This window comes from Mya arenaria, chromosome 3, assembly GCF_026914265.1.
Source record: "Mya arenaria isolate MELC-2E11 chromosome 3, ASM2691426v1".
In the NCBI taxonomy this organism is placed as follows: domain Eukaryota; kingdom Metazoa; phylum Mollusca; class Bivalvia; order Myida; family Myidae; genus Mya; species Mya arenaria.
Genome location: NC_069124.1, coordinates 43,115,592 through 43,143,404, shown reverse-complemented (window position 1 = coordinate 43,143,404; position 27,813 = coordinate 43,115,592). Strand labels below are relative to the sequence as shown.

General features: G+C 35.2%; 2 protein-coding genes across 3 annotated transcripts; both read left to right on the top strand.

The window, feature by feature from the left end:
* Nucleotides 1-614: 614 nt before the first annotated feature.
* LOC128226516 (uncharacterized) lies at nt 615-7,990 on the top strand. The gene is made up of 7 exons (XM_052936426.1): nt 615-832; nt 1,174-1,237; nt 4,824-5,000; nt 5,965-6,163; nt 6,247-6,318; nt 6,421-6,507; nt 6,661-7,990. Exons 1-7 carry the CDS (start codon nt 739-741, stop codon nt 7,024-7,026), a joined length of 1,059 nt encoding a protein of 352 aa, XP_052792386.1. The 5' UTR covers nt 615-738; the 3' UTR covers nt 7,027-7,990.
* Nucleotides 7,991-11,678: 3,688 nt separating this feature from the next.
* On the top strand, nt 11,679-23,948 carry LOC128226515 (uncharacterized). 2 transcript variants are annotated; one of them, XM_052936423.1, is made up of 10 exons: nt 11,679-11,891; nt 12,079-12,205; nt 12,326-12,410; nt 13,406-13,552; nt 16,961-17,077; nt 17,877-17,963; nt 18,942-19,137; nt 20,644-20,715; nt 20,835-20,921; nt 21,023-23,948. In XM_052936423.1, the coding sequence occupies exons 2-10, from the start codon at nt 12,148-12,150 to the stop codon at nt 21,359-21,361; spliced, it is 1,188 nt and encodes a 395-aa protein (XP_052792383.1). In that variant the 5' UTR covers nt 11,679-11,891; nt 12,079-12,147; the 3' UTR covers nt 21,362-23,948. The 2 variants fall into 2 exon arrangements, with proteins under 2 accessions (XP_052792383.1, XP_052792384.1); XM_052936424.1 differs by having other exon boundaries at nt 11,679-11,926.
* The last annotated feature ends 3,865 nt before the right edge of the window (nt 23,949-27,813 follow it).

Below are 27,813 nucleotides of genomic sequence, written 5' to 3'. Positions count from 1 at the left end.
TTGGTATATTGCATATGTTATTCAATAAAATGCAAATGCCAAGATTCTCAGCTAGTACAATAAGGGGCTATGGACGGGCTGTTCCTACTTGGGTTGCACGACGTTACTTGCAGAGATTGTTCGGTTCGTAACGCATACGATTTCTCACGAAAGTTGTTATTTATAAACCAGCTCAACGACATGTTTATGTAAAAGTAATTGTTGAGCATTGTTTTTATAAACATTTTACAGATATTTGAAATCGAAAAACAATCATTTAATATATATATATATAAATGACTTTTTATATTGCGTATTTCTAAAATGGTGTTATTTCGCCAGACCATTTAGCGTCGATTATTCAATCGAAAATTAAGTACAATTTTCCCTTTTTGTCGACAAAGTCGCCATATGATATGATTTAATACATATAAAATTTTACAAAATGATTACTTTAGAGAACTTGTTTTACAGAGCCGGTCCTCTATTGTTAGGCGGTGATGAATTCTAAAATGAATAAAATCTGTGCGAACCGAGGAAAATAGATTTCATGCTCTAATAACATATATGAACCGCGCTTATAAAATACGAGTCAACCTGAGCAGACGGCTTCAGTGTTATACCCTACCGGTTAATTAACTTCCTCTTTCGATTTTGTTCTTGGTAGATAAGGACGTTCCTTCAAGGAAATAGGAGTTTATACTTCATGAATAGCTTTTGTACCGTTTAATTTACTTCCTCTTCCACTCCTGAGTCGACATGGGCGCTCGTTTGAGAACTCAATCACAAATTAACGAACAGACACAACAACACACTATGCTGATCCAGAACGATGATCATAGTATTAGAAATGGTAAGTACGTCTAGAAATTCTAGCAATAATTAAATATTTACTTTAAACTATAAACCTCGATTTTTTTTCTTTTTCATAAACGTGTAACAAGGTTAAGTATCATATTTCAGTCAGCCAATAACTAGCCTAAGCTTGTTTTTATAAGCCAAAACATATTTTTCATCTCGAAAATAATTTAATTTCGAAGTCTTACAACTATTGAAAAGGAGAAAATTACAAAAAAATCCGAAACAAAAGTCGTGAGTATACCTTTAACCATTGTTTAAGGGACATAGGAAATTTTGAAATTGTGGCCTATTAGTACTCACACTGTAATTGAACGCATCTATGTATAATTGTAGACAAAGGATGGTGGAAGTACATCCGATATTTGAATCCAATTAAATGGGCGCGTTGTATATGCAGGTAAGAACATGTTAAGAATTGGGAATTTGCAAAACTACGTGTAGGACTGCGTGTACGCGTTGCTATACTTACATACGTACACCTAGCAGTGTTACGCAATCACTGTTTAATACTCGCTTGTATTGTATACACGGTGGAGAACCCACGTGACTCATTTGGTAAAGTGCACGGCGACAAATGTCAACAAGTCTCGATTCAGGTAAGGTTTTTAAAGATAACTTTCTTAATATTTGGAGAATTTTTGTGAAATAAAGACCATAAACCCCGCATTTAAGAGCTCTATCCACGGTAATAAAGAACTTTCTCTAATATTCTAAAGTTTTCCTGAAAATCTTGACCAACTGATTTCTCAGAGTTGAAATCTAAGGCAAAGTACACGGCTTTTGACAAATCTATCGCTTTACTTCATGTTAGCCGTAAATAATTCATAAACAAATCTTATTTTAAGCAAATTTTATGCATTTTATAGTTTTCAGCGTGTATTGTTTAACTTCTAGTTATTTCAAAGGTAAAAATGAACTAAAACCAAATTGATAAAGTACACGGACATTTTAGGATGATAAAGTACACGGTCATTTTAGTTTATGTTTGAAAGTAGAGTGCGGTTTACAAACTAATCGTTATATAAGCATTTTCTATTCGTGAAGTCAGAGTGTATAGTGTTTAGTTTTTATTTAAGTTCTATCAATAAATTTTGCATTATATAACGCACACCTAAATAACTAAATATTTAGCAATCATATTTAATGAGGAGTTGAAAGATAGTCTATGTGATAATTTAAGAGAAATTCTGCCATTATAAGTTCGATTACTTTATTCAAATATGCAGATCAATACAGAATCATACATACATTTCTTCAAAAATCAGATAGTTTTACTTATAAATTATAAGCTGGACAGACGGCGAATAAAACATCTCTGTAGTTAGCGGCCCGTTTGTGGTGATTATAAATTTCATGAATGTTCCTATTTTGCTGTGATATAAAACAATAATATAGGCACATCACAATTAGTTTATACATATTTCCACATTTAAAGCATATTGTTCATACCTTTCAGGTAACGCTGAATCTTTTATTTGGTTTAGTCTGAACACATATTATCTGATCTACATCAGTAAAACTGCGGTCGTTCGAACAATACAGACAGGAACTCATTGTAAAGATGGCGGCTCGGAGTTAGATGTGAAACAGCAAGGAGGAATGAGAGCACACTATATACCAACTTACAGGCTAGGACTAAGACTTGAACATCTAGATAAGAGCTGAGCATGGAACATTAGAATGTTCTAGACTAAAGGTTGAAATGTGATTACAAAATAATTGTGTTTCAAAGCTTGCTGAATTATATAAGATACGTGCAGTTAAGAGTTTATAGGACATCAATGGGAAAATGACAACAATGCATCTCTAAACCTTGTGAAAATGTTTTATGCTCAATCCGTTTTCATACTAATTTTACACAGCAATTTTTTCAGTACTGTAAGACAAACGAACATTTTGAAAGAGCACCATTTCGTAACAGTACGTTTTGCTATTTATCTTAATAAAATGTTAAACTCATAAAAACGTTATTTTAACTCGGCAACATACTGGAATGCACTTCTAACTAGACCATTGTGATCTTTCAATGTGTCCTGATTTGTGTTTCGCCTTAACGTGCCTGCTGAGTCCAGATTTGAACTTGAATGCTGAGCGACACTGTAGACATTTGTGACGTGTCATTCCCCTGTGTCTAGTAGAAATCTGGTCACTGAGATTGGTCGTGTCACCCAATTTGAACCCAGACACATCACAGGTTAGCTTCAATTGGCCGCTTTCGCGTCTTTCGTGTATCTTCAAGTCTTGCAAGAGCAGTTTTGCCACAATATTTGCAAACGTGCAACTTTGTCTCGCCGTGATTGCTGCACCTATAAAAAAGACATGTACTGTCACAAGTTAGCGAGAAATGATGGCAATGTCAGTAATTGAATATAATTTATAAAAAAAAACCACTATATTACTGCCACGCAATGAGTGTTTGATCGTGTAGTCAGCATCATAAAACTAAACGACCCTGTCCACTGAAACACGGACCACAATATTATGTGAATAACGCAACTCCTAAAAAACGTTGAAAACACAGTCAGACGACGGCAAATTTTAAGCTCTACACGAGGGGAGTCATAATTAAAGTATAGCATTAGTATATTCTTATTTCTCTGCGAAAAAATAATGCCAAAAACTAACCTGTGTCTTTGTAAACACTTTCCCACAAAAACGATGGCAATTGACCAGAATGCCTTCTATCGTGGTCTACTATGTGTTTTTTTTATTTTATTTTGAAATGCCATTCCGCATTCTTTGCATAAAGTCGGAGTCTTCATATTCTGAAATGAAACAAATGTCACAAAATCCTAAGTCTATCAAATCAGCTAGCAATCGAAGACATTAAAAGTACAAGAACACTTTTCTTTCTCAAAATTGACAAAAATGAAAAGTTATTAAGCAGTAAATGTGTTACTGTTTACCATGTATAATGAATACAAACACGTTTTACATATACGATAAAAAAAGAAGTGGAACACCCTTTACAAAAACTTCAAGCCTTTTATATGTCAATTGCGAATATATTGTTAAAATACGGGACTGAATTTTAGTGTGAAAACACATGTTTCCATGATTCATGAAAATGAGCCCATCATTTAGACGACTCCGTCGGTCTAACTGTTAAAACGCGTTCATTCTTCCATTGTCACTCCATTACAATGCGTCTTTTCAAACATGGAGCAATGTTCAATAATGAATTTGAAGAATAGAAATAATAAATAAATATATAATAACTCGTTTTAGCACCAGTCAGTGAAATAATGAGTATATACACTGAAGGTTGTAAATGACCGTGTACTTTTATCAAACCTAAAATGTCCGTGTACTTTATCAATTTGGTTTTAGTTCATTTTCGCCTTTGAAATAACTATAAGAAGTTCAACAATACACGCTGAAAACTTTAAAATACATAAAATTGCTTAAGATAAGATTTGTGTATGAATTATTTACGGATAACATGAAGTAAAGCCATAGATTTGTCAAAAGCCGTGTACTTTGCCTTAGATTTCAACTCTGAGAAATCAGTTGGTCAAGATGTTCAGGAAAACTTTAGGATATTAGAGAAAGTTCTTTATTACCGTGGATAGAGCTCTTAAATGCGGGGTTTATGGTCTTTATTTCACAAAAATTCTCCAAATATTAAGAAAGTTATCTTTAAAAACCTTACCTGAATCGAGACTTGTTGACATTTGTCGCCGTGCACTTTACCAAATAAGTCACGTGGGTTCTCCACCGTGGTATAACTGTTTTGACTATTTGACATGACTGTATAATGGTAACACTATTAAAATCCAATGATATGAATGGAATTTATTTATATTAAAGAATCATCTATTATTTTCAAGGAACTTACAGCATACAAATTATGTTACAATAAGTAAAGATACCGGGCTGACAAGAAGAACGTCAAGAAGCCCTTTTTGCTCATAACTTGCAAATAAATCAGCATTATAAGTTACTTATTACTTATTTATTTATCAGTTATTCATATCTAATAGGGTTTTCTCTGGCCTCTGGAGAAGACTCACAATCAAAGAAAAGGAAAACGAAGAACTGCCCTTCCTCTTGAATGTCTATGGGACACGAAGAAGACTCCAAATCAAAGAGAAGGAAAACGAAGAACTGAGGGCAGAAAATATTAAATTAAGATACGAGAAAAATGAAGCAATCACACGGTATGTTGTAAGGCAAGATGGTATCATAAACGCATTTACACTGTTCCTAGTAACATAACGAAAAGTCCAATCGGCCATAAGAGTTCATTGTGTAAACCCCTATATGAGGTCATGTCTAAATTAATTACAACAACAAAAACTCTAATCTTATACACAATATGTTAGCAATAAATATTAGGGTAAGGGTTAGGGTAAGGGTTACATCTACAAGGTAGGTTTCAAGGCATCATTGTATCATATAGGTATGCACACTGCAACTTGTATCTTAACGAAACATCCAATCATCTTTGAGAGTACAATGTGAAAACCTCCTTGAGGTCTTGTCGAACACAATAATACCAACAACAAGTCTTATTTTGGAAACTTATAGTTTAGCATTTAAATTTGAGTGATTAAACTTATTTATATTTTTGTACACAAAGTAAGTTTTTCATCTCAAAGCAATATTTTACCACAATATGTCTTATCTCGGAATAAATAGGTACATGTATTTACATTTAAGTGATTAAACTTAAGTGCAAAACGCAAGAATATTCTAAATTAAGTATTTGAGACGAGAAAAGAGTAAATCTAAACATAGTATAATCATCTTAGAGGTTAAAGGGTTCTTAGATGTTTTACGCTGCATCCTTAAAAAGTAAGGGAAATACGTTATAACCTTTGCATATTACTTTAGGACATCTAAATTACTTGAATACAACTTCTTTGGTTGAAACGTTGTCAAGACCTTAATATTCACCGATTGACAATCTGCAATTTCATTGATTGAAAATATTGGTTAAATTCTAAAAAATACAATACTTGTCTATGTAGAAGGGATTGAGATTTTGTAAACATCAGTGAAAAGACATCTCAAATATCCAATTTCGATTACATTTAATCATATTCAAGAGGATATATCAAATAAAAGAAATACAGCGCTACTAATGTTCATTCTATGCTTTATCTGTTGTACATTTCGCAGGTTAAGTCAGCTGGTTTCAGTCCAACTTCGTGACAACAACCCGAACGTAGTTGACCTGGGTGACCCCTACAGACCCACGAAGCTGGCCGAGATGTTCAGTGAGCTATACGACAACGAGTGGACAGCCGCATTCATGGAACTTGAAAAGGAGGCATTTGAAGACAGGCACATCATTGAAATTCTACTGAACGTTTTAATGGTAAGTCTTTCGTTATTAAGTGTAATAAACAATAATCTCGTTTAAAACCACTTGTTTAATTGGATGCATTTGCTTCTTTTCAGGTGAGCTATGCCTTTTGTGCCAAAACGCTTGAAGACAACTGGGAAACTGTGTCACAGTGGTATTTTGATAAGGTATTTAAGCATGAAATGTGTGTTGTATTTAATATGTCACACCTTAAAGTGTTATGACTTTCTAAAACATATACATTAATATTGCTTTTTTGTTTGTTTTAGAACGCTATAACTGCCAAGCAAACGGCGAAGGCATTAAAAGATGGCAGGAAAGTGCTCATTCCAAATCACTTTGCCAAAGTACAAAAGGTAGGATGGATACATACTTTTGCCATAGCTGAAATTGACTGTCAGTATAACTTAATACTTACAGCATGATCTTATTTCGTCCAAGAATAGAACAGTTAAATGCTAAACCGATGGATTAAAAAATAATTGTAATAAAATAATCATGTGTTTCAGGAATTTTGTGAACATCTTTTCAACATTTGCCGCAATGAAAAACTCAAGCAACTTCTGCAAAGGGACGCTGTAAAGAGTTACATCGCCAAATGTGTTCAACTGAGTCTCCTTATGAACGCCACTGACCCTCCACTTGTCATGAAATGTGAGAGCGACACTGAAAAACGCACAGGGCGCGATCTGTACAATAAAGACATGTTTAAAGAATATACAAAGCGTGGTAAATATTTTGACTTCTGTACTTGGCCGGTATTATTCCTTCATGAAGACGGGCCAATTTTATCAAAAGGTGTAGCACAAGGTGTAAGCGATCCAGATGGAAAGGATATGGGCAAGGCCAAGACGTGGTTCAGATTGAAGTTTTAAAAAAAAACATGTAAATTCTTTCAAATATATTGGTGTCAAATTTATGAAAATGATCTGAGTGTATTTTGTAAATGTTATTTCATATTTCTGTATGTGTCCGTGTGAAAGTCCAAAAGGAATTAAAATGTATCTTAAAGTGGTTTTAGTGAATGTAATTACTAATTAGACATTTAAGGGATTACTATGTAATGATTCATTATTATCTCAATTAAACCAACTAAAGTCAACCATCAAACGTGTTAAGAACTGTCACTGTCTTTGATTACGAAAGAGTGATTGTTTTGGCAGGGCCTTTTTGGATTGGAACTTTCTGGTAACTGGGCCTCACGCATACAGTTAATCACTACTATTTTATGATATGATTGAATGTATCTGAATAACATAAGGAACTACTTAAAATTCAACTCATCTTTATATATATGTATGTATGTATGTATGTATGTATGTATGTATGTATGTATGTATGTATGTGTGTGTGTGTGTGTGCGTGTGTGCGTGTGTGCGTGTGTGTGTGTATATGTATGTATGTATGTATGTATGTATGTATGTATGCATGTTTTCATTAAAAATAACTTTTCATTTCGACACAAACAACTTTCTGTCTGTATTGCTACTAGACTGTATTTACACAAAGTTTTCATGTACAAAGAATGCCTGTAGTATGTTACCTTAACAGCTTTAAACTAATCTTATCTGATTCAGATAAGACTATTACAAAAAAATAAGTTGAAGTGATTTCCCTAAGGCTCCCTATAGTTTCGTTTTGTATAGGTTGTCCGATATAGGGAGTTATAGATATTTACAAACATAACCCTCATCTAAAGAAAACTATTGTGAATACTTATGAATATGTATACCCATTATCACCACTTATCTGTGATTATACATATAAGGTTATTCACATGTTAGTTTAATTAATAGATTGCATATAAAATGTTTTGATTTACTAAACTTATGAAGTTGATGTATTTGCTTATTAGATATTTATTGTTGGTTGTTTAGTTTTGTAATTTGTAAGCATGGAACCACCTGAAAACAATATAGTATATATTTCTTTTTCCACATGGCCTTCTGGATAGTCTGTCAATAAATCTTGAATCTATATAACTGCGATTTAGTCAAAATGGATTGAAAGCTTTAGAACTATAGGAAAGTGCCGCGTAAATTTTGGCCGCCAGGTAGGGTAAAAATCTTGATTCAGGAAAGGCCGGCCTTTAGGTGGGGAACACTTGTATCCGGAATAGCATACTTTTTGCAATATATTGCGCAGCTAAGCATCATATGAATATTAATGTTCTCAGAAAGCCTTAATTTGAAACTGAAGACAAAAGAACGATGGAAAAATCCCAATACTGTACCCCAAATAACAAGAAGGCTCATCGGCCTAAGGCATACAAATATTAAAGGCTAAACGGTAAAATGTCAACATACATACAGAAAACCAACCAGAGTTAAATATGATAGCACACCGTTACACACCGTTAACCAAGAAATGTTAGGCTTACCCTGGTAAGAAATACATGTGTAACAAAATATGTGTATGCAGAAAGTGATAACGAACATTATGCTGATGTTTTTTCTATGGCAATTTTGAAAGTACTACACATGTAATAAAAGTTATTTACTAAACTTTAACTTTACTTATAGATATTTTACTGTGAGAAATTTGCCCATGTGGTGTCATTTTAATGGGAGTATCAGTGTTTTCAGGTTTGAGTTATTAAATGTTTGATGAGTATTCAGTGAGACTGAAGGTGCTCAAGAACCCGTACCAGTAATGCAGTATACAAGTTAACACTCCTAAAATGTTTTGTCCGACATGTTGAAATGATCTAGAACGTTTTGCCCACCTTGTAAAAATTTAGGGGGGGGGGGGGGGGAGGGTCCACCGAGTCAATAATGAAATGGCAGGTTTTGTCCATCGGTTGTTTTGTCCTTCGTTCGCCGTATTGTCACCTATTGCAGAGGGAGAAAATGGAGATATTTTCAGGTGGAAGTACTAAGATATTTTCCCTCGCATTTTCGTTCATGCTTTTCGATGATAATATGGAGTTTTTATTCAGTGAAATAACAACAGTGAAAATCTGATATTTAACACTGCAAAATCAAGAGTGAAAATATCAACTTTAAGAACGACTTTTTAAATCCATTGTAGCAACTTCCTCTTGATCAAAACCAACAGGTCACTTTTAAATCAGAAAATGTTGCCAAAAAAATAATATGAAATTTAAAAAGGTTGATGAAGTTAATAAAAAAGATATATTTGGAAATAAACAACTTACCTTTTATTAGAAAAATGCAAATCTCGTTATTTAAACGTTTGCTTGAACTTGAAGCTGAATGTTCGAACATATGCTTGCATACAAAACCAATAACTGATAAAAAAAAATTGCTCGAACATAAATGGGATGTTAAATCATCGTTTGAATATCTTTTTTAACTGTTTGTCGTTTTAATACGTTATGTGAACTTCCGGAAAATCCACACAACACTAAACAAATTGCGTTTGTTCCAGTGTGTATTTAAAGGTCGTCAGAAAGATAACGATATACTTTCCAGCGAAGTACAGAACTTTGACATTGACCCGTGTGTACAGATATGTCTATTAATGATAACGTCCGACCCTTCTGTCGTGATCGAGGGTATTAACAGAGGAAAACAGAAATTATTTTTGATAAATATACTGAAGTAATACACACATATTTTGATTACTTCGTTTGGCCTATAGTTGAACTGCACAAGGACGGTACCGGTGCTTGCAAGAGGCATTGCCCAGGAAGAAACAGTCCAAGACATCTGGCGAAATACGTGTTTAAGAGCAGATGTATGTTTGAACAGTATTTTTTCTGTTGTTGTTGTATAATACCTCCTGATTTTTTTTTAAAATACTATGAAAAATACGGGGACAAACCCAATGACTGACGATTTAACTATGATCTTGCTTTAAGCTACACGATCAAGGTTTAACAGACAGTGAAGGAGACACACACAACGTTACAAGACCAGCTAAACGATAATAAACAAAAACATAACTTTATCAATAAATGTTGGGCAATCCGCCTGAGAAATCATTCACTCAGTTTTGTTTTGTTTATCTTTATATGTCTTTCAAACGTGAAGAGTACTTTTATTAATCTTATTTTTATTATATTAAAGATGTGATCGATGCTATAAAAGTCAGTTTAATAATCTAATCTAATTCATTGAAATATATCTGTTTGGGCGTCCTTATATGTTGTTTTTTTGTATTTCCGTCTTCCTGTGTTCATGCAGTAAAATACAGGGTGCGATCTTGCAAATCTATGAAACTTTCTAGCTGTATTCGTGAATTTCATGTTTGATCTTTAAACTAGCAATACATAGCATAAGTGTTCCAGGCTCAGGGTTTAAAACAAACAAACTTTGTCGATGGCATTAGAAAATATCGAGCAAAAACACTTACTTTGTGAATAAGCTATCAAAGCTATATAACAGTGCGAGCCCCCCCCCCCCCCCCCCCTCCCCCTCAACCATTGAGTTTTCTATTTCTTTTGATATAGGAGAGAAAAAAGTAATCAAATAAGCCTTAATTGCACAATCTTGGACTATAAATTGTAAAATATTTCAAGGGAGGGTGGGGGTAAAGGTACAACCATACCTCCCTGCAGCACTTTCAAGGAAATAAATTTCAGTTTTGAGAGAGCGCAAGTTACGTTCCCTTAACGTGGAAATCCTGGATCCGCGATTGGTAAGTGCTTTCATGATATGTTAAACCAATAGCAACAATGCCTTAGGTAATTAGTTTGAATGAATAATCGTTGAATGATTATTTTCTGCTTATAGTATTGGAATTGGTTTTGACCATTCGATTGCTTTTACCATAAAATTTGTCTCAAAGCTATAATTATCAAAAAGTGTTGTCTTACTTATAATGCACCTATACCATTGCGTTATTTCATAATTGTTCGACATTTATGTTTAATAGCCAACAAGGAATTTCCATAGATGCTTAAATTGAAAAATAAACACGCTCAGTGTCTTCTTATCCGATTACATATCCCGCGACTTTCTGAAAACCAAAATTCTGTGTTGCTTTATATACAAATGATTTGCATTTTTTAACTTACAATTTTAGGTTTAAATAATGTTCCCAGTTGTTCATTTGAAAACATTTATTTTAACATTATTTTACTCCATAACATCGAAATTGCAGAATAAAATACAGCTGTGGTCAAAAAAATAATAAGGTTTTAGTGGGGTGCGGTTAAGTCAAGAAAAAATAGAAGAAAAAAACCCTGAACCAAAAGACAATGAGGACTTCCATAAATCAGAATTACTATTTTGGCATATTCATTATACTTTGATAACATCACGTGATAATGTCAACCAACCAACCAACCAACCACGCAACAGGAAGTTGTTGACGCTAATATTAAAAGTGTGGTCTTCGAAACGATATTTCAGCAAATATAAACAAAGGATTCCAGCTTGCAATATCTTAGTAATCCCCCTAAGGTTTGACAAACGTTATTTCATCAAACACAAACAGGACCATTTAACAAAAACATAAGAGAGTACCTATCTTCATTTTTTCAATGAACGCCTAATCCGGTACTGTTTGCAATGCGCTATGCTCCGCCCACTTATCTACCTCATTAGCATATACTGATCCTGGAGTTCGCTGGTATTTCCAATTCATATCTTTTTGATAAAGCATCGTGTAGATCTCGGGATTTTATCAGACATATGCGGCTCTATCAAAGTTATATATACTCACTTTTTTCTCTTATTATTTAATCCAAAGTGGCACTGGGACTTTAACATCAATATAGCGTGTGTAAAACTGTGTAAAACCAACCAGTTGGAGGAGTTTTAACATAATTCAGGTATATAATACTGGGTGACAACAAAAGACCTGACGGTAATTTATCGGATAAGTAACATTTAATAAGTGATACATACAATATAAATCATGTGGTGTAGTATTGTGATAGTTGTATAGGGATGATATCTACATTATTCAACTATTAATGCATATACCTGATCTTGTTTCATGTTTTTCATCGATTTAAGCCTTCGCATCCGGAAGTGATTTACAGACGGCAATATACTTCCTGGTCTGGTAGGCAAAACACTGCAGGAATGAGGGAAGATCAAAGTATCCTTAATCGTGATGAAGAAAGCCACAGAACAAACACAAGTACGGTTGATTCTGATTTAATTAGTTGATAAGTTTCTTTATAGAAAAACTACCTCTGTATACCTTAATAATACGTCAAAAATGCTGAAAACGTAGTTTGCATTTTTTGTTCTTTTGCAGAACGAGCATGGACTTTTGTGGAAGTTTTAGGCCTTTTATGTCCCATATTGCTCTTCTGGAGAATTTGGACGTTTTGTCAAAACTCGTACGTACGCTATGTTCCATATACTATACATTTGTTATTTGTCAAAATTTCTGTGAGTTTTTTGTATGTATATAGCACCAACATAGTATTATTGTGAAACAGTGTTTTTCTGTTTTTCTTTCAAAAGATTTGTTTGAAAATACCGACGTCCACGAACTTTACGGATGACCCTCGTACATGTTTACATGTTTACAAACATGTATTTTGCACAAAACACGTTTTATTTATTTCCATTAATGAGTGTTCATATGTTTGGAATGCCTCATGCCTGAGTAAGCCAAGAACATTAATATAACTTTTAAAGGGACTAGACACCAGATGATACAAATCCAAGAAAAACAGAAAATTGTCAAAAACTAACATAAAATTGATATCGTTGTGTACAACGCATTGAATGTTTCTTACTGGTGTATCACATCGCTTACGACACATGTATCTTACGCAGTTTATGCGTAACTTTTTTATTTTAAAATTAACTGCGTTTGTCTACCACGTAAATCCAAGTTGATTGAAATATGGCGTCGGTATATGTATCTGTATTCATAACATGACTTTCACATGCTAAATATACACACTATAAACTGAGAACCCGTCATGCGCTAGTTTTAAACGGGTAAACTCAGCTGAGATAGCGACAAAATATTCTTTTAATCATGTAAAATGTATTGTCGACCTCATACTAGCTCGTATTGACATCTCTATGGTTGTTTTGTAGAAATAATGTTTTTGCCGATTTTGTAACCATCTGGTGTACAGTCCCTTTAAACCCTATGATAACACCTGGGGTACTATCGTACCAGGATGAGCTGACTTAACTCAGCCATTCAATGGAGAAATTTGGACAGTACCATTAATGAATAAACCGCAAATAATTGCATATAAAAAGTAAAGTTAATATATTTGCTGATAATTATATATATACATGAATAGGTCATTTTACCAAGCTTACGGACACATTTTGACATGTATTTAGCTATATATACGAAACATTTCAGAAGAAAGGGTTGCAGATACAAACGACCAGGACAGGAATATGAACCGGTCAACGACGACCTTGATACTCAAACCAAGCTACAGGAGGCAAACAAACGGTTAAACACACAGACAGATGAAAATGCTGTGCTCCAAAACAGGATAGATGAGTATGAAAACAAGAGAAATAACCAGACTGGTTGAACAAATATTAATGAATTGTATATACTAGATAAGTACTGAATAGCATTCAATGGATGTACATAACATGTTTTATTTGTCAATCAGTTTAACCCTTTAACCGTTTTAGAGTATTCGTGCGAGGGTCCTTCAAAGCATAGTTATATGGTATATGGTAAATATCATGCAAACCAAAACAGATACACAAACTGGCTTTGTTGTAGCTCAACGGTATATGTTCCCAGTGCACAGAAGTATACAAAACAATCTTGTTCTAGTGGGAAGCAAACCTACAAAGTTGCATTCAAGAAAAAAAAAACATTTATCAACATGTGTTGAAGGGTTCCAACAAACAGTATCTCAGTTTTTACAATATAAATAATTTGCCACACTTTATTTCGTAATAACAAGTGCATTTTACAAACCATGAACGAGTGTCTTTCAATGTAATTTCTAGCAAAAAATTCCTGCCCACCAAAACACAATTTTGAGACTATGACCTTTGAAAGAGATTGTACAAACTAATTCTAGTGACAATACTTGACGTTTTAGCACAATTTCAGTTGATTTTTAACAAGAAATAACACCACCAATTTATTTATGTTTGGACTAAAACAGGACAATGCCATTTCCCAGTTACATTTCTTAGAAAGAATTACATATTCACTCATTTCAGAAATTCTAATCTCAAAGGGCTACCTAATACCCCTTATCGCGTATGCTTTTCCATTCACTGAGAAATCCCTACCTCATAAGGGATACCTGATACCCCTATCGCTTATGTCCTACAGCCATTCCATTCACTGAGAAATCCCTTATAGGTATAAGGGATACCTAATACCCCTATCGCTTATGTCCTACAGCCATTCCATTCACTGAGAAATCCCTACCTATAAGGGATACCTGATACCCCTATCGCTTATGTCCTACAGCCATTCCATTTACTGAGAAATCCCTACCTATAAGGGATACCTGATACCCCTACCGCGTATCTCCTACAGCCATTCCATTCACTAAGAAATCCCTACCTCATAAGGGATACCGAATACCCTTATCGCTTATGTCCTACAGCCATTCCATTTACTGAGAAATCCTTACCTATAAGGGATACCTGATACCCCTACCGCGTATCTCCTACAGCCATTCCATTCACTAAGAAATCCCTACCTCATAAGGGATACCTGATACCCCTATCGCTTATGTCCTACAGCCATTCCATTCACTGAGAAATCCCTACCTATAAGGGATACCTGATACCCCTATCGCTTATGTCCTACAGCCATTCCCTTTACTGAGAAATCCCTACCTATAAGGGATATCTGATACCCCTACCGCGTATCTCCTACAGCCATTCCATTCACTAAGAAATCCCTACCTCATAAGGGATACCCAATACCCTTATCGCTTATGTCCTACAGTCATTCCATTCACTGAGAAATCTCTACATCATAAGGGCTACCTACTACCCTTATCGCTTAACCACTACAACTTTTCCATTCACTGAGAAATCCCTACCTCATAAGGGATACCTAATACCCGTATCGGATATGTCCTACAACCATTCCATTCACGGCGGGATCCTCACCTCATAAGGGCTACCTACTACCCTTATCGGATATGTCCTACAACCATTCCATTCACGGCGGGATCCTCACCTCTTAAGGGCTACCTAATACCCTAATCGGATATGTCCTGCAACCATTACATTCATAGAGAAATCCTTACCTCATAAGGGCTACCTAATACCCTTATCGGATATGTCCTCCAACCATTCCATTCATAGAGAAATCCTTACCTCCTTAGGGCTACCTAATACCCTTATCGCTTATGTCCTACAACCACTCCATTCACAGCGAAATCCTTACCTCATAAACGCTACCTAATCCCCTTATCGCTTATGTCCTACAACCATTCCATTCATAGAGAAATCCTTACCTCATAAGGGCTACCTAATACCCTTATCGCGTATGTCCTACAACCACTCCATTCATAGAGAAATCCCTACCTCATAAGGGCTATCTAATACCCTTATCGCGTATGTCCTACAACCATTCCATTCATAGAGAAATCCCTACCTCATAAGGGCTACCTAATACCCTTATCGGATATGTCCTGCAACCATTCCATTGATAGAGAAATCCCTACCTCCTTAGAGCTTCCTAATACCCTTATCGCGTATGTCCTACAACCATTCCATTCATAGAGAAATCCCTACCTCATAAGGGCTACCTAATACCCTTATCGCTTATGTCCTACACCCATTCCATTCATAGAGAAATCCCTACCTCATAAGGGCTACCTAATACCCTTATCGCGTATGTCCTACAACCATTCAATTCATAGAGAAATCCCTTTCCATAAGGGCTACCTAATACCCTTATCGCGTATGTCCTACAACCACTCCATTCATAGAGAAATCCCTACCTCATAAGGGCTACCTAATACCCTTATCGCTTATGTCCTACACCCATTCCATTCATAGAGAAATCCCTACCTCATAAGGGCTACCTAATACCCTTATCGCTTATGTCCTACACCCATTCCATTCATAGAGAAATCCCTACCTCATAAGGGCTACCTAATACCCTTATCGCGTATGTCCTACAACCACTCCATTAATAGAGAAATCCCTACCTCATCAGGGCTACCTAATACCCTTATCGCGTATGTCCTACAACCACTCCATTCATAGAGAAATCCTTACCTCATAAGGGCTACCTAATACCCTTATCGCGTTCACCGCAACACTATAATATTTATTTTAATTCCATACTTTTTAAACAACGCTATACCAAAACACACAACAATATATACAATCAAATCGATAAGACATTGACTAAACATGGGCATACGATAGATAAATGGCTTTTAGAATCGGTTTTTAGGAATTAATGTTTATGAGATTGCTTAATATATAAAACATTTAAACGTTTTGAATATATTTCTTTGAAGTTGAACTTCATGAAAATCTCAACATTGTGTATTGACTGTCAATGATAAACTGGTTTAAAAATATTGATTCTTAGTTCTTTGTACAGTTAGATGTGTTTTTGCCGTTCATAAATTTCCTTTATATTTTTTTATCATCTTTGTATATCCTACTTATTACTTTTTTAACATCGTCATGAATTAAGCTCGATTTATATCTATGAAACAATACTTCGTAGACGTGGTTTGATTGAATTGACGATGACAATTGATTTCTTCATAAAATATCATCAGTTTCAAAATGATATGTAGATACTAGCTTGAGCAATATGTTTTAATAGAGGTTTCGTGTCAAATAGCGAAGTTTAACATTTTGATGTCATTAATTTATAACTAACATATTGAGTTTTACAAATTTCACAAAGTTAAACTACATTTTCAATTTCAAAATTCTACTAAACATGTTTCAGACTTCAGTCGGAAAATCGTGAAATGAAGCATGCACTAGAAGAAAGGGACAACAAAATCGTCAAACTAGAGCAAGAAAAAGAAATACTCGAAAAGGAGAAGGAAGATGCTTTGAATAGGTATGTGCGTGTAATTTACTTAGATGTACACCTGGACCTGCACATCATTTTCAGAAAATATATATTATGTTGTTTTTTTTGATATGGCAGAAAACATTTACAATGACACTAAAAACATGTACCTGTACCCATATTTACCGAGCATAAAGGGACTGCATTATGTCTGTTATCGCCTGTTGACAGAACTATAAAGAATAAGCAGTATTAAAGCTTTTAAACAAATTTTCGAAGGAAGTAACAGCTGTTGCATTACATTAAATGGTGGATTGGTGGCCACTGGCAAAAATATGGTTATTTTTTGTTTCTTAGTTCTTTGTACAGTCAGATGTATTTTTGCCGATCATTACGTTCCTTTATACTTTATTGGTCACCTTTAAATATCTGAATTGTTAATTCATTTTTATCATCGTCATGAACAAAGCACGATTTATGTCGATTATATCTATGAGACAATACTTTGTAGACGTATTTTGATTAATTGACGATGACATTTGATTTCGTTATAAAATATTTTATAAAATATAAGTACTTTCTTTATTACGCCGTCCAAAATTTGGCCATTGTTTATGCGATAAACAACTTCAAAGTTTCTTTGTAATTACTCCATCAGTTTCCAAACCTTCTGTAGATAAAGGCTTGAGCAATATGTTTCAATTGAGGTTTCGGGTCAAATAGCGAAGTATAACATTTTGATATCATACGTTTATAACTTATATATGGAGTTTCACAAAGCTCGCAAAGTTCAGGCAAACGTTTTTGTTTTTTTTTTTTCAAAACAACTATTGTACATATGTTTCAGACTTGTGGAAGAAAAAGACAACGAAATTGGCAAACTACAGAATGAAAAAGCAATACTCGAAAAGGAGAAGGAAGATGCTTTGAATAGGTATGTAAGTGTTATTAACTCAGCTGTACACCCGGATCGGCACATATTTTTTAGAAAATATGTCATGTTGTTTAGCTATATGGCAGAAAAACATTTCCAAGGGCACTATAAATATGTGCCTGTGGGGCATGCACATGACTACCGCATATGCACCGAGAATGATCGAACTGCACTCGTCTTAATTTCGTCTAGCTTTACCTCTATAAAAACGTACACGTCTAAAGTCATTGCAGTTGAGTTTGAAATTTGCGTGTGCAACATTCCTTTGGGGTGTTCTATTAGACCCTCGAAAGAAACGCTTTCAGTGTCTGTTTTGCAATCATGTTAGTAGTATTACTTTGTAACATAACATAGTACGTTGTATATTTTACAAATTCCCTGATGACATTGCAATTAAAATTTCGGTTTTATCGTCGTTCATTTACACGTACAATGAATACCACTGATTCACAGTAGCAATGACTGTGCATATGTCATTGAATACATCAATATGCGGACTAAATACTTCTGTTATAATGTAAGACAAAATGTATAGCTGTGTTATATGAATGGAAGAAGGATATTATAATATTTCAATATACCAATATTCTGAAGTTTTTGTTGTTCTTATTGAATCAATATAAATTAAGTATTATAACAGTTGTATGTTTGTTAAACTATGGTGGCATATTAATGCCGGAAGATAACCTGTTAACGTTTAAGAATTGTTTCGTGTTAACCACTTAATTTTCGCGATAATTATCTAGCTCACTAGTTAATATTCGCGAAACTTTTTCGGTAAGATAAATATCATGAGACTTAAAAAAGGCTTGAAAGTGCCCAAAACTGCCACCTGTGACCTTTTTTAGCTGAACAACATTAACAGTTTAACTAGTATTGATTTGTGAATTCCACTAAGTAAGTAACATACTAACTGGTTAACTAGATAAGATTCGTGTTTATATTGCTTATAATGTTTATACATTTAATTTGTTGTAGAGTAAGTCAACTGGTGTCCGTCAAACTTCGAGACAACAACCCAAACATTGTTGACCTGAGTGACCACTACAGACCCACGAAGCTGGCCGAGATATTCAGTGAGTTGTACGACAACGAGTGGACTGCTGCTTACACATTTTTGGAGGACAAATTTGAACCAGAACAAATCGATTCCTTCCTTCTAGACATTGTAATGGTAATGTAATCAATGTTAGCATGTAGTGATGAAACGATTATCGAGTACTATCGATAAATTGTCGCTGACAATGCTATGTCGGCGACAATCGATAATGGTTGTCCAAAATCGATGTCGCTAATGTAACTTCCGGTAACTACGTATTTTTGTTATGCGGAAAAAGAAGAGTGCGGTGAATGTAAATACTTTTGCCTAAAAACTGACAAACTCCCTATATTACAAATTGTTTTTAATTTAATTGTTTGTATATTTCATAAAACCTCAATAATCTATCGCTATGGTGTAGTGGGTTCGGTCTTACCTGCAAATACCGGGGATCCCGTTTCGATGCATTCTGTTTTTGAAACCTTTTTTGTATCGTTTGTTATTAACAAATTTACTTTTTTTGTAAAAGTTTTATGAAATTAGAATATTTTGATAAAACCTTCAATATTACCGGTTATTGGATGATAAGCTGGTTAACAAATAATTAATATGCTTTTACATGGATAAAATACTTAGATAACGTACAAGATGCGGTGTGCATCATTTTGCAATTGATGTACAATTATAAAGTACACGTAAGTGTTTTGTTGTTATGTTTTTTCGTTACGTTATTAAAGACAGAAAAAGGTTATGTATATTTGCTTACTGTTGCAAAAAGCATGATTATAGCATCACACGTGCTGATTTCAGGTTAAACCATTCAAATGATCATGATTATACTATAAAGAATGTATTCCTTAATGATATTATAAGTTTTCGATTATTTTCCGATAGTAAATCAAAATACTTGGTCCGATTCGATTCGATTATCGATAGCAAATTGAGTCCGATTTTCAAACACTATTAGCATGTAATCAATGTTAGCATTACACATTATTTTATTCCTCCAATAATGGAAAGTAAAACCTATAATTACAACGTATAATACAATATTATACAAGTAATATATAATCATCAAACAAAAAGAAATAAGAAGGTCATATGCAAGACATCAACTTCATGGAACTCAACAATACAAAGCAAGAGTGGTAAATTTATATACATCTGGACAAGAAAAAAATGCATAGCATCAAGTCGGCGCGTTTAAAATAAAAGACGAAACATGCATGTAGACCACTTAAAAATGATATTTACATCAATAATTATGTACACGTATGTTAGAAATACATTATTGTTGATAATACTGTAACAATTGTATTTGTTGTTTTTTAACATACTATATAATGGTATGAATAAAATGAACTGGGATTGAACTATGCTTTATTAGAGAATAATCTGGAATGTATTCTATTAGAAAGACATTTGCAAAACATAAAAAATAAGCTTATAGTTTAGTTTTCTAAAACTCCCTTGTTGCTCTTCGCCAAGGGAGATAACTGCGTAGGAGATTGAGAAACATATAGTAAACTGTTAAAGTACCGTGTAACCTTCATCTATTGGGGGAAAGTTAGTAGCAATAGCATAAACACCAAGCAGTCAAACATGTGCCGGGATATAATAATCATCATTTCGATTTTGCAGGAATCCTACACCTTCTGCAATGAAAAGGCAGAGTCGTCTTGGTCCTATGTAACACAATGGTTTTTGCCTAAGGTAAGTACCAAAAACTCATTTTAATATATAGGGGTATGCATTCTGTATGAATTACACAACGAATGGACTATCTGTGTTTTAATGCGAGCTAATTTTACTGTTTCTGTCATTTTCTGCAGGGTGCACATAACGCACAAACAGTAAGAAAGTCTCTGAAAGAAGGCCAAAAACTGCAAGCACCGACTCTGGTTTCTCAGTTAGGAGAGGTTGGTTATGTTTGTCAATTGACTTATTTTCGTATTTGCACCGCTTGCGGCATAAAGGTCAGTTCAATTTATTAATGTGTATGTTTATTTGTGCTTTATAGGAGTTTTGCGACCATATTAAGACGAAATGTAGTGTTGAGCAACTACGCAGTGTCTTGGATAACAAAGAACTGGCAGAGTACGTACACCTCTGCGTCAAAGTATGCTTCTTGATGGCTGTGAACGACCCTCCAGTTATCATTGAATGTCCAAACAGAGGGAAACCTGACATAAAGTTTAACAGAGAAGAATTCAAGGAGTATACAACACGAGGACCCTTCCTTGCTTTCTATGTATGGCCCCTAATCAGACTACACGCTGGTGGCCCTCTTTTGAGCAAGGGGGTTGCACAAGGGGCAAATGATCCAGCCACTCGAGTTGCCTGGACATGGAGCACATAAATACATACCATCTTTCTTGTCCTGTATTTCTCGAACAATCTCAATTTCTTACGGAGTTCTTAAACCTTAAATTATGTGTATATTGCAAAAGAAAACAAAACTACTATTTAAATATTTCTTTTTTTATTTCTATTTGGATTTACTTTGGTTTTCAATATGTATTACGAATCTGTATGTGTACTGTCTTATTGTCAATTTCATACCAAAAAAACTTGTCTACAACTTAACGTCTTCAAGTAATTACTTAAGCAAAAATAATAAATGTTCAGTTCTTTTACCAACAATCTATTTCAACATAATATCTGAGATAATACGATCATAACAGCATTAAAATACTTTAATCAAACCAAGTAACGTTAGAAAGGTGAACTGAGTTAGTAAATGGGTAGGCACTAAAGTAGTTGAGGAGAAACTAAGGGCTGAAAATGCCTGTATAGAATTGGAATTACTCTCTGTCCTTAAAGTATTTACAGTGTGTCTTTGATTACATTTTCACAATCTATAGATCAACTATATAAATATATTTTATTTATTTATTATGCCCCCCTTTGAAGAAGAGGGGTATATTGCTTTGCACATGTCGGTCGATCGGTCGGTCCGTCGGTAGACCAAAGCTTGTCCAAGTGATAACTCAACAATTCCTTGACCTATGGTCATCAAACTTGATATGGAAGTTGGGAATTAGATGGGGGTCAAAGGTCAAGGTCACAGTGACCTTTAATGGTAAAATAATTTTAAAGCTTGTCTAAGTGATAACTCAACAATGCCTAGACCTATGGTCATCAAACTTGATATGGAAGTTGGGCCTGACCAGTAGATATACTGTAGTACCCATATTGTTTTGGGGTTAGCTTTGGGTTGTCCGGGTGATAACTCGACAATGCATGCAACTATGGCCCTCATACTTGACTTGTAGGTTGGGCCTGACCAGTAGATGACCCCTATTGGAGGTTATCGGGCCAAAGGTCAAGATCACAGTGACCTGGAATGGTGAGAGGTTGTCCGAGTGATAACGCGAAAATGCCTGCACTCATGGCCCTCAAACTTGACTTTGATGTTGGGCCTGGCCAGTAGATGGCCCCTATTGATTTAAGGAGTCATTGGACCAAAAGTCAAGGTCACAGTGACCTTAAATGATAAAAGATTGTCCTGGTGATAACTCAACAATGCCCGCACCCATGGCCCTCAAACTTGACTTGGAGGTTGGGCCTGACCAGTAGATGACACCTATTGATTTTAGGGGTCAAGAGTCAGAGTCACAGTGACCTTGAAAACAAACTCGACTATTCATCGACCTTTGGTCATCAAACTTGACATGAAGGTTGGGCCTGACCAGTAGATGACCCCTATTGACTTTGGGGATCATCGGGCCAAGGTCAAGATCACAGTAACCTTTAACACAAAATAGTTAACAAATCTTCTCCCATTGATATATCAACAAAGCCTGAACCTATGATCATCAAACTTGACAAGGATGTTGGGCCTGACCAGTAGATGACCCCTATTGATTTTAGGGCTCATCGGGTCAAAGGCCAAGGTCACATTGACCTTTAATGGTAAAATAATTTTAAAGGTTGTCCGAGTGATAACTCGACAATTCCTGCACCCATTGCCCTCAAACTTGATTTTGGAGTTGCATCTGACCTGTAGATGACCCCTTATGATTTTAGGGGTCATCGGGTCAAAGGTCAAGGTCACAGTGACCTTGAACGAAAAAGGTTTGTCTGTGTGATAACTAGACAATGCCAGCACCCATGGCCCTCAAACTTGACATTTAGGTTATTTGTGACCAGCTGATGACTCCTATGGATTTTGAGGTCTGAGGTCATGGTCATTACACACTATCCTCACACTTGAATGGTCATTCTCTTAAAACTGCATTAACGGCACCCAATGTCAGTGACAAATCAGCTGTCATTTCGGTCTATGCATATTTCATTCAATTGTCCGTATAATCCTGACAACATGGCGCTCAGGGGGGCATAATGTTTGACCACGATCTCTTGTTTATTTTTTAATTACTTTAACAATACGATTTTTAGTTTCATCAGTGATTAAGCATGTGGAAGTTTAATAGAATATTTTCTGTTTACTATAACAGCCAGGGTAGCATTAAATTTTGACCCCGTTGAATATTGACCCTAGTGGTCATTTTTAATGGATTACTGTCAATTTTCAAGTTGAATACTGACTCGTCCGTTAAATACTGACCCTTCGTCTAGTGAAAAGGTGACTCTCGTTGTAAACTGAATAAGGATAGAATTCACTATCAAACTTTGTCCATCCTATGGCCATCCTTCATTGAATGTATTGATACTGTATGTTGGCTATTTATATCACGCAATCCGATTAGCTGCATCCAATTAAGACCAGTATTGAATATCACCAAAACTACAGAAGGGTCGTTGTTCAACGTTGAAAACTGGGCCATATAGCCCCATGCAAGTAATGCAGTTGTTGGAAAATGTTTTTGCATAATTCAAAGGCCATATCACTGCTAGTGCTAGTCAGAAAAAAATGTTGATACTGCTTAACTAATTATAACATGTTGATTTCTGTATAGTTTAATTAAATATAGTGATAGCGCTGTTGTTGTTGTTGTTGTTGTTGTTGTTGTTGTTGTTGTTTACTGAAGCTTATTGTGAAAAGGAAAATGCAACGTAAACGTTACTCTGTTAAAGGACTCGCTCATGGTTTGGAACCATTTTACCCGTTGATACCGAAAATGAAGAAAAAAATACATTTAAAATATATAGTGAATATTTTGCATTAAGGAGGGTGCGGACACGAGCCGAGACAGTCAAGGGTTTCAGCTTTTAAGTTGCCTTATGATTTGCCACACTTTATTTCGTCATACAAAAAGGTGCATTTCACAAAAAAACATGGGCTAGTCCCTTTAAATTGAACAATCACTATACATGTATTTCCATTGTTTGATTGCTCGAATACATGGAAAATAACTTGTACACAGAAGTAAGCATACCCGGTGACTCAATGTTTTCGGATAAAATAACAAAGATACATAACGAAGCAGAAATGGAAGGGGGAATCTAGTACAATCTATAAGGCTCAAGACCACAGTTATCTGTCCCCCGTTGACCAAGATCTGGATGTGAATACAGAAAAAAGAGTGCTTGTGTTCAAGTATCAATATTTTATTAAAATTGAATGAAAATTGAAGCAAAAAAATGTTCTTTTTGCAGAGAACTTCACTGAATTTGACACTCCATTGCAGAAATTGATAGTTTTCAGTGTTAATATTGGAAAAATCATAGCTTGTGGAAGTCTGAAAATTAGTTGTTTGTAGCCGATTGACTCCCTGGCGGAAGGGTTCTGTATTTGAACTCAATTTTGACAGTCAGGTCAATGGTCAACATGGTGTTTTCTTCTGATTATATTTTGTGTCTTGAATTGTTCTAGAGATGCCATGTCCTTGTTTTTCAATTGGGATGCGTATAAAGTCAAAAGCCAGGTTAGTTTCTATATGAAACATATAGTAAAAATAACTGTGGCCATGCCATAAAACAAGCCAATTAAGACTAAGTGTCCCTGTTTATCATAATTACGTGCAAGATATTTTCGGAAAGATGAATTTCGAACTCTTATTAAAATACTCATGGCCTATTACAGGCATACAGATTTAATAAACAAAATGCAATAATAAAATGGAATGGCGAACAATGGATACACATCACATACAAAGAATGAAAAATTTCTCTCTACAAAATTACAACAAGATATATGTACAATGAACAATGACAAAATAGTTTACATGAGAAGAAAAAAAGAAAAGAAAAAAGGAAGGTGGAGTTGGAAATAAATAAACTTTATCTTTTAAATTTGAACAAAATATTTTTTATGAATAGTTTTGGAACACACACGCACTACTCTCCCCACATAGGTGTACAGAGCCAATCTCCTACGCATTTTGGGAACACCCCTCACAGGTGTGAACAGAGCGACTAAACACCACGCTTTCGTCAATGTAGAAAAAGAGGGTTTTTTTAATTCTTTATATAATCGTATTTGCAAGAAAGCATATGTCGTGAATAGCTAGCGTTTCTTTGCAAGGATATCTTTAAAGACAGACCGTGGTGGCTTGGTAACGCGCAAGAATCATGAGAATTGTAATTCATACCATGCTGGTCCATAACCCTCGCTCTACAAATAGCATACAAATGGTCTCAAACCAAGGTCACATTGCAATTACACGTAAAAAAAAACAATGATGTCTATGAAACCTGGCCCCAATTTCTATTTAAGTCCCTTATAACAGGATTAAGTACAGCTCACAATTTCAGTTTTTCAATATTTGCGTTATGTTAACACCACTAAGAGTTTCTATACTTAAGATCTTAATTATCATTATGATAATCACAATAAACCATTTTCGTGGATCAAAATTCGACTTAAGCAGGTATTTTGGCATATTGAAATAAGCTACTTAAGCCTGTTAAGCTTAAGAAGTTTCGAGAAACTGGGGCCTGGATACATTCTGTAAATCCTAGGTCAGTGGATTTCTACGTATCTAAAATCAGTGATTGGTTGTAGGTAGTATAGGTTCAAGCTCGGGCTTGACATTGTGTCTACACAAGCTATATATAGCCAATAATTTAGAATGCGGAAGTCGCTTGTTGTTTTTAGTGACACTTATTTTATTCTTCTTCAACGGAAGGTAGATCTCTGTCAAAATCTGTTTTTATCAAAATTTAATGTTAAAATGTTGCAAGGATAAATTTTTCAGCGTTGAAATTAAACGTATGGGTCAATAAAGGCCTAGCGTCAATTTTCAACTGGGTTAACATTTAATGTTACACCGGCCTGGTCAATGGTAAACCAGCATGTTTTGTTTTGTCCAGTATAATGTAATTTACGTAAACACGCAACACACCTGAGGAATCACTATTTCCAAGAATAAAGCTGATCTTTTTCTGAAATGTTGTACGTGTAACAGGATTGCTTGACTGTATTCAGTAAATTAATTCACATTTAAGTGACATATAAGGTGAATTGAGATTCGAAATATGAAATGCACTAATTACCAAGTCGTTGATATGCTGTCATACTTCATATACCTGAAAGCCGCGTCTAAAGGGACACATGCTTACAATTTCCAATGGACAAGTGTCTAACTTCTTAGATTATAAGAAAAGTGCATATTCATCAATAACACATTTCTTTCAAGTTTTCTTAAACTATATTGTAAGGAACTATTTTTATGTCCTTGAAGAGATAAAACACTGATATAAAATATGTTGTATTTAGGAACGTTTGGCAGACGGCTATAACGAAAACCAACAAGAGTATTCGCTTCTTTGTTATGTACCAGTCAATTGTAACCCCCCCCCCCCCCCAGGTCCGGGGGTATACCGGGGATAGCCGGGGAAATGGGCCGTGTTTTTACCTTCCAGGTGACCCTGCAGTGCCGGGTGAATACGGTGGTTTTGTCTTCCCGCAAAACATAGCGGGGAATGGGCCTTACCTAGAGTCCCTTGGGTGCGGGGGAATTTGGCGGGGGTTTTACGAGCAGTTCGTTCTCGCAGGGCGGGGACTTTGCCCGAGCTTGGCTGGACCGAAAGTCAAAGTCGCCGCTATTCCCCGGACCTAGGGGGGGGGGGGGGGGGGGGGGTGTTACAAATGACTGGTGCATTACTGTGACTGGTCGCCGGCCATACGCATTAGTAATTTCCTTTTGTCTAATTAAAAATCGCGACATAGTCACGCGCATAACTGTCGTAAGTTTTAACGATAAGAACCATGGTGTACAAGTAGTGTAATGCTCAGATTACTGATTTAGGTAGACATTAGGCGAGTACGCACCTGTTATCAACCTTATGTGCATGGAAAACTTTCCACATATCTCTTTAAGTGTCGCTTATTTCGATCACATTGAAGCACGTTTAAACTTCTTCTTGTTTACATTCATTTGAGTGACGATAAGAAAATATGTTCATATTTAAACATATTCAGCAGCGTTAAATATTGATGTATTGCATCGAAATTCGTCACGTTTGAGGTGTAATCTGTTTAAAGGGACCCGCGCATGTTTTTGTAAAATGCACTTTTTTGTATGACGAAGTAAATTGTGGTAAACCGTTGGGATACTAAATGCTGGAACCCGTCAGCAAATGTTGATATTGACTCAAATATCGTTTTTAGGGATCACAATTTTCATAAGCGTTAATATCGCTAATAATCACTTATTACAGCTTAGGTGTTGTATGGTTGCATGATTGGTTGATTGAAATTACTTTACCGGTCATCAAATGCGCTTAAAATGTACCATTTCCGACTTGAATTGTTAAAAATGAGTTGGGGTAGAACCAAATAACCCATCTGCTTACGTTTTAAACCATATAAATTTCGGTTTTGAGGAAGAGGCGAATGTGAAAAGTTTGCGCCCCTAAATTACGCGCCCTCTAAAGTCAATTCCTGGATCCGCAACTGAGGAG